The sequence below is a fragment of the Stegastes partitus genome, unplaced genomic scaffold (genome assembly GCF_000690725.1).
Source record: "Stegastes partitus isolate 25-593 unplaced genomic scaffold, Stegastes_partitus-1.0.2 Scaffold158, whole genome shotgun sequence".
NCBI classification, from domain to species: Eukaryota; Metazoa; Chordata; class Actinopteri; family Pomacentridae; genus Stegastes; species Stegastes partitus.
The window spans coordinates 735,344-744,634 of record NW_007577889.1 but is presented as its reverse complement, the minus strand read 5'-3'; the positions used below and the strand labels follow the sequence as shown (position 1 = coordinate 744,634).

Here is a 9,291-nt window from a genome sequence, read left to right as displayed (position 1 = left end):
CTCTCTCTCTCTCTCTCTCTCTCTCTGCACCACAGTCATTGAGGAATAAATCCCTCTGAATTTGAACACAGGTTGCTACTATTCTTGAATGCTTTTGTGATTCCTGTCTGATGACAAAGACAGGTTTATTTATTTTTTGCCCTTTCAGCCTCGATCCCATTGGGTATTCAATTTATTTTAGCTAAGAAGCAACCACAGGTCATTTCAGTCCACTGGCATGTTTCTATATTTGCACCCAACTTGAGTCATCAGGACAGATACACCGCTGGGAAAAGACAACGGCCCTCTTTAGACATGGGAAAAGCACTTCACTCTTACTCTAACCAGATTCAAGATAATTGAGCTTGCTCAACTTCTGTGGTCCAGACGATGGACATTTGTTCCCAGGCAAGTTGTTTCAGATAAATATTCTCATGTCCAATGTTTGTGTGGTCTCTCGTTGAGCTTGACAGCACAGTTATCTGTGGGTCTTACCCAGGCAGTCGGTCTCCATGATGGCCTCAGGCCCCTCGGCTCCCTCTCCTTGTTCTCCAGGACGGCTCAGCTGGACACGGACACGATAGCGCGTTGAAGGCTCCAGGTTCATCAGTGTGATGGGCTCTTTGTCACTATAAACTGAAGCAAATTAATGTGGAAAAGGCTGATTACCCCTGATTTTAATTATGGTTTACAGTAGGATTTTAGAACACATAATACATACATAATTCAGAACCTAAACATTTCTTTAAATGTTTACATAGTGAGTGGGAGAAGATCTGCAGTTAGTTATAGCAAAGTTGTGCTGTGTTTTGAAGCTTTTCCTAAATATGATTTATTTATTTTGATCTCTCTTGGTTAGCTTTTCCATTAAGAGCTAGTTTTATTTTGAATTTAAGCTATGACTTATTGCCCTAATGATTCTCTTTGCTTCAGCTGACAAGTTTTAACTTTGGCTGAACTCAATGCATGTTGAAATAATGGTGATTAACTGCTTACTGCAATGCTTTTGCTGCTGCTGTGCAATAAAGTAAAAGTCAAAAACAATCTTCTGAGACTGCTGCCTAATGTGATAACGTCTGACCACATGACTCCGTTGTTGCCTGTGTACCTATGATGGAGGACCAGGAGTTTCCGTTCCCCACAGGCTTGTAGAGGAGCCTGGTGGAGACGATGGGACCGTCTCCTCTGTGGGAGACAACCGGCATCACCCGCAGCTGCTTGCTCTTCTTTTCCAGCAGTGTGGGAGCAGAAGTGGGCACCGGGGGCTCTGTGTAGACACAGGAAATGATTTTACACACCAGTTTGTCCGGTGCCTGTCACGGAATAATATAATTTCCTCTCTGTACATAGTTTAAAATGTTACTCAATAGAAAGCACACACTCAAACCTTTAACAGTGAGGTTGAACTTGCGGGAGTCCTGGCCTCCGTTGGTGGACACCCTGCACTCCCACAATCCTCCTTGCTGAGGGGTCAGAGGAGGGAGCTCAAACGTTGCTGTGCTCTTATTGGAGTCCATGACGGTACGAGAGGCCTGTGAGTAGAATGTGTAACGTAGGGAAGCAATGCAACACATGGTGAAAACCGCATTTCCATATCCTGTGCCTACATTTTCCCAAAGTATGTCCTCACTATGAGAAATTCCTGTGTTCCTGTGGGAAGTGCTGGTACAATTCTTTATCAGATTGCTTCTATTATCAAGGAAATAGCCCAGAAACAATAACAACCTGAACGTATCGCTTATGGGCGACGCACGGTAACTGCTGCACTGCGGAGTGATACAAGCTTATCTGGTCAGGCCACTGGGCTGCCGACTTCCTCAGAAGTTGACTCAGCCTTGAAGTCATCAGTTCAGACTTTAAGATATTGTTTAATTCAACTTGATTATATAACTGACCCTTCAGCATGGTTCATAAACGTATTTGTTGTATTTGATTTTTTTCCCCCCAAAAATCTAACTTTTAAACATTAAAAGAAACAGGTAAACATTTGGGGGGAAAACAGATATTTAGACGAGAAGATTAGTCCCTGTCACGTTTGAGGGTGAGAACCAGAGGGCAGTTAGCTTAGCTTAGCATAAAGACTGGAAACACATGGAAACAGCTAGCTTACACCACTGTCAAAAGTAATTATTGTGGTGCTTTTTTGTTTGTGTGTTTTGGTTTTTTTTATATCTGTAATCTGAAATAAGTGATCAGTCAATGCGGGGGAGAGGGAGTTATGTGGTGTAATTATTTCATGACAGTTTATCCATCTGTCCAGCACCACCCTGCATCTCTGCTGGTTGCAAAGTTATTCAGCTGTTGCCCATCAAGAAATCATGACAGCCTGGTCTTCTTGTAATATCGCAACTTTTTCTGCCTTTTTACACTTCCATGTGGGATTAAATAGAAGAGATGTTATTTTGTCAGCTTTAGAGTTGCCAGTACTGTATTTTTAAACTTTGGCCTGGGCAAGTCTGGCTGCCCTTCTCACTTGCAGTTTAAAGGCCAAAGTAAGATAATTTGCCTCCTGGGAGTCAGTCGTCTTTTCTAATCCTCATCGAGAAAGCAGATAAACGTGTTTACCAAGATGTTGAACTCTTCTTTTAACTGGCACACTAAACTGAATTTACACCACTGAGCTTAAGAATGTTGCTTCTTTATCTATGACATCCTACAACACCCTCTTTCTATGTGGCCGCTTACTTCATCTCTGCCGGATTGTGTTGATTTGCATTTTATCCAACTGATGTATTGCGTGTATTTTTATTTGAGTTTGCTGTAAGTCAGCTGTTGCTCGAGAATGCTCGTTTTACTTACCTTAAGCACAGTGCTGTCCAGCTTTCGCAGCTCAATGCTGTCGTGACTGGGCAGCGGGTTTCCTGTGGCTGAACACGAGATCTTGGGGCTGGAGTTCAGATTCCACTCCAAGTTACTGTCCAAGTCCAAAATCTGGGGAGCCCGGTCTGACGAGGGGAGAGGCATTCGACAGCGAATAAGAAAAGTCAAGACAGACAGTCAGAAAGAGAAATGATGTGGTGAGGAGAGAGAACACCAGAGCAGCAGCAGTTCATTTCAAAACCTTTATTGAAATCAAAACACCAGTCGGATTTTGCAACCATGTGTACCATTAATTATGTTTTTGTTTAACTTGTGGTTGAAGAAACAAGAAAGGCACACTCTTGACAACTTGCAGACATGAGGGTCTTTTAGGCTTCAAAACTTGATAAATGCTTGCATGCTCAAGGATTACATTGGGATTACATGTTGTGCAAGTAAACCAATGAATGTTGAACCACTGTTATTTTAAATATGTGCAACAGTAAGGTTGAAGTTGTGCGACTTCACAGTAAAACTAAACATCACTTATCTTTCTGCTTCAGTGACGCTAGTTCACCTTTGTGGATTCTATTGATTTGAAGTTACACTTTGTCCCCAAGAATGTTTTTTGGATTTCACAAAAAAATAGGTTTACTACTCCTTTAAGCATCGTGCATCTGATTTTATGACCACCATATTTTTATTAGACTATTTCTGCTACAGCTCCTTCTTCCAGTAGGACTGCAGAAGAAAGAAAAGTAAAAGATGGAAAGTTTGATACAAAAATCATGTTTTTCCTTTAATGTTTGGGCATATTGAATACTTCAGTTGGAGAGACTTCAAGTTGACTTTCCTTAAAATTAGATTACAAGAATCAACTGGTTTCAGGACATCAAACAAGAACCAGTGGCACTAATATTATTTGCTAGCTTAAATTGGATAAACTTGATTCCGTTGCATGTTCCAATTAAAGCATTTTATTAAAGCAGGTCCAACATTTTTTCAGTGTAGTGCATATACCAAAGAGGAGAAACACCAAAAACAATTCCGATGATGATACTTACCAGACTTCTCACAGTTCTGCCCTCTCCACCCTGTGGGACACTGGCATCCACTGAAACGGTTACAGACTCCTCCATTCTGACATTCACAGCTCAATCTGCAGTCTGGTCCATACATGTCATTATGACAGGCTGGCAGCAGGAAACAGAGGCACCGAACTTGATTAGAACATGTTACGAAACCTTCAAGCAAATAACAGATACGCACTGTTTTACTCACGACTGTCACAGCGGCTCCCTAACCAGCCGCTGGCACATGAGCAGCCGTAAGGGTCTGGTAGGCAGAAACGAAGCCCCCTGCACCTTGCCTCGGAGCCATAGGACTCACAGGACTCCTGGCAGTTTCGACCAAACATTCCTTCTCTGCAGGCTGCAAACCATCAGAGAAAGACAAATTCACAAATGTGTTTATTTAAATTCCTCGAGTTTTGCTGTGTCATGCCTCAGCCTACCTTGCAAAACACCAGTGTAACTAGTCTGCCAATGTACTAATCTGGATCCCATTGATTTGGTTCCATGATTGTATTGATTGCATTATTTGCATACACAACATTAGTTTTCTTAGTTTTTTTTGCAGTGCACAGTGCTGTAAAATCTGTACAAACAGATCCCGAAAGTGTACCATGGTAAGGAAGGCGAGTAGTTCAGATAGAATTATTACCTGAATGCAGTGAACAGAGTAATGTTGATGTAATGTGGGCTACTTAAGTGCTTATTATATTAACAGCTGACCACTCCTACAGATCACTGAGTCAAAAGAGGCCCAATTTAAGACAACACACCACTGAAAATGATATGTTTTCTTTGCTAAGTATGGACATTTAGAAAATTCCTGGGCAACCAAATAAACCTAAGCTAGTTGATTGTTTTGGTCCAGTACTGGTGTATTTAGCCAACTGTTATCTCTGCTGGCACCTATGATAATAATATGCATATCTTTTTCAGTGTCAAATGACACATGCACATCTTTTTTTTTCCTTTTTTTTTTAACTAACGCAGGTAACAAAAAATATACAGAATAGTTCTTAAATAAAATTTAAACTTGCTGCATCTACAGACGGTCAAAATAATCACATTTTGGTGACCTAATAGTTTAGGTAGCAGGTCAATTTAACCCAGTATTATTGGTGTGTTGTTTATATTAATGTACCTTTCTGCTAGTATTTTGATTTGAAACACTGAAAGAATTTATTACATATAACTAACTCCTAGACAGATTGGCATCTCTCATGTTTGCTTTAGATCATGTCTCCCTGGTCGCAATCAGTTTGTAGTAAAAAATTAGAAATCTTAGCCCTCTCTTGAGACAAATAGTGTTCCTCAGGGCTCTGGTTTGGGCCCCCCTCCTATTTATTATTAGTCATGTTTTCAGGAAATCAGGTATTCACTGTCTTTTTTTTGCAGATGATACCCACTTCCATCTATTCACTAAGCCTAATTCCACTCTTCCGCACTCTTCCTTTTCTGACCATTTACTGGAGACTAAATCATGCTTCTCTTACAACTTTCTTAAACTTAATAGCGTTACAAAATCTCTTAAGGTAAACCCGATAGTTTTCTTTGACTATTGACGGTTCCATAATCCCTGCCTTCCATCAGGTGAAGAGTCTGCATGTCATCTTGGATGGCACATTATCTTGTGGTCTGCATACTTCCATCTATGCAATATCAACTGCGTTCACCCATCGCTTAAATCTAATAGCATCATGCATTGACAATTGCAATTCTATCCTCTGCCGGAAACATTACAAGAATCCCTTCCTGTGCTCCGGCAACTTCGCTGGCTTCCCGTTCAAAACGTATACAATCAAATTTATTCAGATATCTTATTGAGCTTATACACATCCATCTCCTCCTCTGTCTGTCCATCTCTTGTTTAGACATATACACAAAGCTATACTACTGTACTTGTGAGGACATTCCACTGGGTTCTGTACAAACCTGTCTCACAGCGTGTTCCCATGAATCCTGGAGGACAGATGCAGTCTCCATCCACGTCATGACACACTCCGCCGTTGAGACAATTTGGACAGTCCCTGCCACAGTTTGGACCCCACTTCTTACTAGGACAGTCTACAGAGGAACAGAGTTTTCTCTGGTTAGAGCAGCATACATTCACTTAGTGTGCATTACTTCAAAACAGATTTCAATCACATGTGACTAATTTAAATTACATGGTTCCTTAACCATAACCAGAAGGAATAAAAAAAAAATAAAAAAAAACATGAATAGAGCAAAAATGCATGCTAAATCATAATATCACAGTGAAATGCACACAAAAAAATTGCATTTGGTGGAGAGAAATAAAAGAAGATCAAAACAGAGCAGGTGGAGGGCGCAGATAGCGTTCAAGCTCAAATTGTTCTTTAGCACACTGAGATACGGGAAATGAAACAAACACATGTGCTGGTCATGACTTGCCAAAAAATGCCGATGTAGAGATATGTACAGATGTGTAGCTAGCTGGATCCACCCAAAAGACAGAACAATCCATCTACCAGCATCTGTCCTGTATAACTTCATTAATCAACACGATGTATCTTGTTTAATCTCTACAAACAATGATGTGCAAAAATAAATAAATAAATAAATGACAATGTGTGGTCTTACAGGGTAATGTGCTTATTTTTTGGAGCTGGAAGCGGTGACTCAGTCAGAGATTAGTTTTTAATCACTGATTTTGCAGAGTTCATTCGTTTGTTCGGAGTAACTTTGCAAATCCGAGATTAGTATTTCAAAAGCACTTTCCAGCACATCCTTCCTTGATGCAACTAGAATATATTTGCGACTTGAAGAACCGCGCAGATATTAATAATTCTAGCAGAATGTGCACGTTATCATATCTCCTCCTGTATTTTGCAAGATCAGCCAAATACACATGCAAATCCTAACACATCTGTGCCATAAAAAATGATGCTTGACACTGAGCATGTAATTGAGTGAGTGTGTGTGTTTTTTTTGCTTGTAATTCTGTAAATGTAAGGATTCAACAAACCTCTGACAATGAGCCTCATCCAGGCACCCTGGAGGGGGCTGTCCCCAACATAGCTGGCACTGTAGATGCCTTGATTGGCATACTTTGCATCCTCCACAGTCAGTACAGCAGTGCGATTGATCATATCGTTCCAGTGAGTCATATAATAGTAGTTTCCTGCACAATACATGTGAAAACACGAATGGTTTAGTTTCAGTCTCTATTGTAATTTGCTCCATTTCTTTGAAAGCCTATAAATGTTTATATGTTCATTATTCGTGGAAGGTCTGTTATTGTGGTCTTGAGTTGTGTTTGCTGCCTTACCGTTGTACTTCCAGGTCACATCTCTCTTTTGGGAGCTGATTAGCTCCATGTTGAGGTGAACTGTCTCTCCTCTGTTAGCCGTCAGTGTAAGGTAATTTGGAATAAAATTAGCTGTAAGGAACACAGATGTTATTTTCTAAAGATGACGAACCCTCCCAACTGGTTGCATGAGAAAACTGCAGGTCAACAGGTTAACGAAAAGTAAGAACAAAAAAGAAAAATGGTTGTATAAAGTCTAAACACACCTCTGCCAAAGTTGTTAATCATGGTGATCATCTCAAGTGGGGGGACTTCCTGAGTGGATTCACAGTAGAAGATACCAATATTATCTAAATCACGGAAGTCTCTGGCCACAGCTTCCTTGTTCCTGGGCTTATGCACTTTAAAATTTGGCTTCTTGGGAAACACAAGGATTTTGTTGTCTCTCTTGATGTCCAGCTCGACCTGGGCAGGGCTGCGCTCTCCACTGATACAGGTGATGGTGAAATGATTGACGTTGGTGACCGCGGCTGTGGAGATCATGGTCAAGTCGATCACGGCGTCTGTGGGACAGAGCATTAGTCATTCTCTGACTGATGAGGAAGGGTCGTGGGTCATTTGTTATCACACCACTACAGACCCTGGCGTGGATCCGTTGGGTCATGAAAACACACGGATATTTGTTTCTCTTAATTAGACATGAAAACAGAGAGGACATCTATTTCAGAAAATGTTTGATTACTTTGGGCTGCCTCATATTTTGAGCAAGAAGTGAGGCTGTTGTTTACTGATGCAATCTGCTGTGAAGTGATTCACACAAGAACAAAAAATAGAAAGGCTATAGATGGTATTGATCAAATGTTTTCATTGCAAGTGAAACATTGTTCATTTGATTCCTGATCACATCCTTCTCAGCATTTCTGTGAAGTGTTAGTGCTGTTTTTTAGGTATCCGATTTCAGCACAGTTTTGTGTCATGTGCTCCGGTCAACATATGTCAAAACCTGAAGCAGGCTGACTTATTTTGATACACCTCGTCCATTTGAACACATAAAACCCAGTGCCAAATGACAGGACAAGCATCACAAGTATCAGTTTTCAACATATTCTGATTTTGTATTCATAATAGAAGTGATTCTGTGACTTCTGTATATTGATACCCCAGAAAGTGACTGAGATTTTGGTTCAAACAGAAAAACCTCAAAGAATGTAGTTATTCAAATAAAAGTGCCAAACCCAGTAATGTCAGTTTCTCCAGCATTCCTTCTCCCTGGTATTTAAGGCAAAGAGCCACAGAACAATAGGAGGAAACATGGATGAGCTCCGTTTTCCCCAAGGGTTTAGAAATCTACTCTCTACACTGCAAGGGTGTTTATGACTTTTACGAAACATAAAATGTCTGTTTTTTTAAAGACAGTTTTAACTATATAGTGTAGGTTTTAGTTATTAGATGTTGATCTTTCTTAATTTCTCACATTTCTGGAAAATAAATATCGACATCTGCTCCGTTTGAGAGCTGCCCAAACAGCCTTAAAATAAGTTTCCTCTTACCTGATAAATAAAGGAAGCATAGTACAAAGACCCACAAAATCCTCATGACATTTATAATCCTCATTGCGACAAGATTGTGTTCATAAATCAACTGCCAGCTCGGGTTTTTTTTTCAGGGAGCGCTCTACATCCAAAACGGTGACGCTGCGTCACGACGGTGCGCTTTTTTACGCATAACTTGGCGAATCCTCCAGAGCTCCTGTTCAGGTGAAAAATCTCTCCAGTAACGAAGTATCTTTAAGGGATGGTATCTCAGTACTGTCACACTAAGCAAAGAGTCAAACTTGCGGGAAGCTTTCTCTGGGTGGGAAAGGAAGGAAGAGCGTCACCAGACAGCGGAGGACTGCTGGCGCTCCAGACCTCCCCGATCCGATTAATGTATTTATGAGTTTAAACTTTGTCACTTTTTGTTCCAATACAGTGCCAAGAACTTAGTGGCACTGCATTGTCTATGCATGAATTAATTGTCTTTGCATTAAAATAAACGTCTCGCGAACGTTTACTGTTTTAGAAGGAAGTTGACAGTATGGTTATCGCTACTGTGGTACTTTAATATGCTATAGTTGATTACATTTAGTACTAAGGAAACTGATATAGGACAAGTTTTGTTCTTTCTTTAAAAAAA

At 40.5% G+C, this 9,291-nt stretch overlaps 1 protein-coding gene across 1 annotated transcript; it reads right to left on the bottom strand.

Moving 5' to 3' along the window:
- Window positions 1-457: 457 nt before the first annotated feature.
- Window positions 458-8,930, bottom strand: tie1 (tyrosine kinase with immunoglobulin-like and EGF-like domains 1). Its single transcript, XM_008279427.1, has 11 exons — window positions 8,667-8,930; window positions 7,383-7,679; window positions 7,138-7,248; window positions 6,835-6,990; window positions 5,781-5,912; window positions 4,060-4,209; window positions 3,843-3,971; window positions 2,779-2,924; window positions 1,367-1,511; window positions 1,088-1,246; window positions 458-615 (listed from the first exon to the last, which is right to left on the bottom strand). Exons 1-11 carry the CDS (start codon window positions 8,728-8,730, stop codon window positions 458-460), a joined length of 1,647 nt encoding a protein of 548 aa, XP_008277649.1. The 5' UTR covers window positions 8,731-8,930.
- Between the last annotated feature and the right edge of the window lie 361 nt (window positions 8,931-9,291).

Excerpts from the sequence above, each read along its gene's own strand:
- tie1 (XM_008279427.1), bottom strand. The coding sequence starts at position 8,730 with ATGAGGATTATAAATGTCATGAGGATTTTGTGGGTCTTTGTACTATGC. Across the intron at positions 6,991-7,137 it reads TGTGACCTGGAAGTACAACG|GAAACTACTATTATATGACT; the intron begins GTAAGGCAGCAA and ends TGTATTGTGCAG. Across the intron at positions 2,925-3,842 it reads GCAGAACTGTGAGAAGTCTG|ACCGGGCTCCCCAGATTTTG; the intron begins GTAAGTATCATC and ends TCCCCTCGTCAG.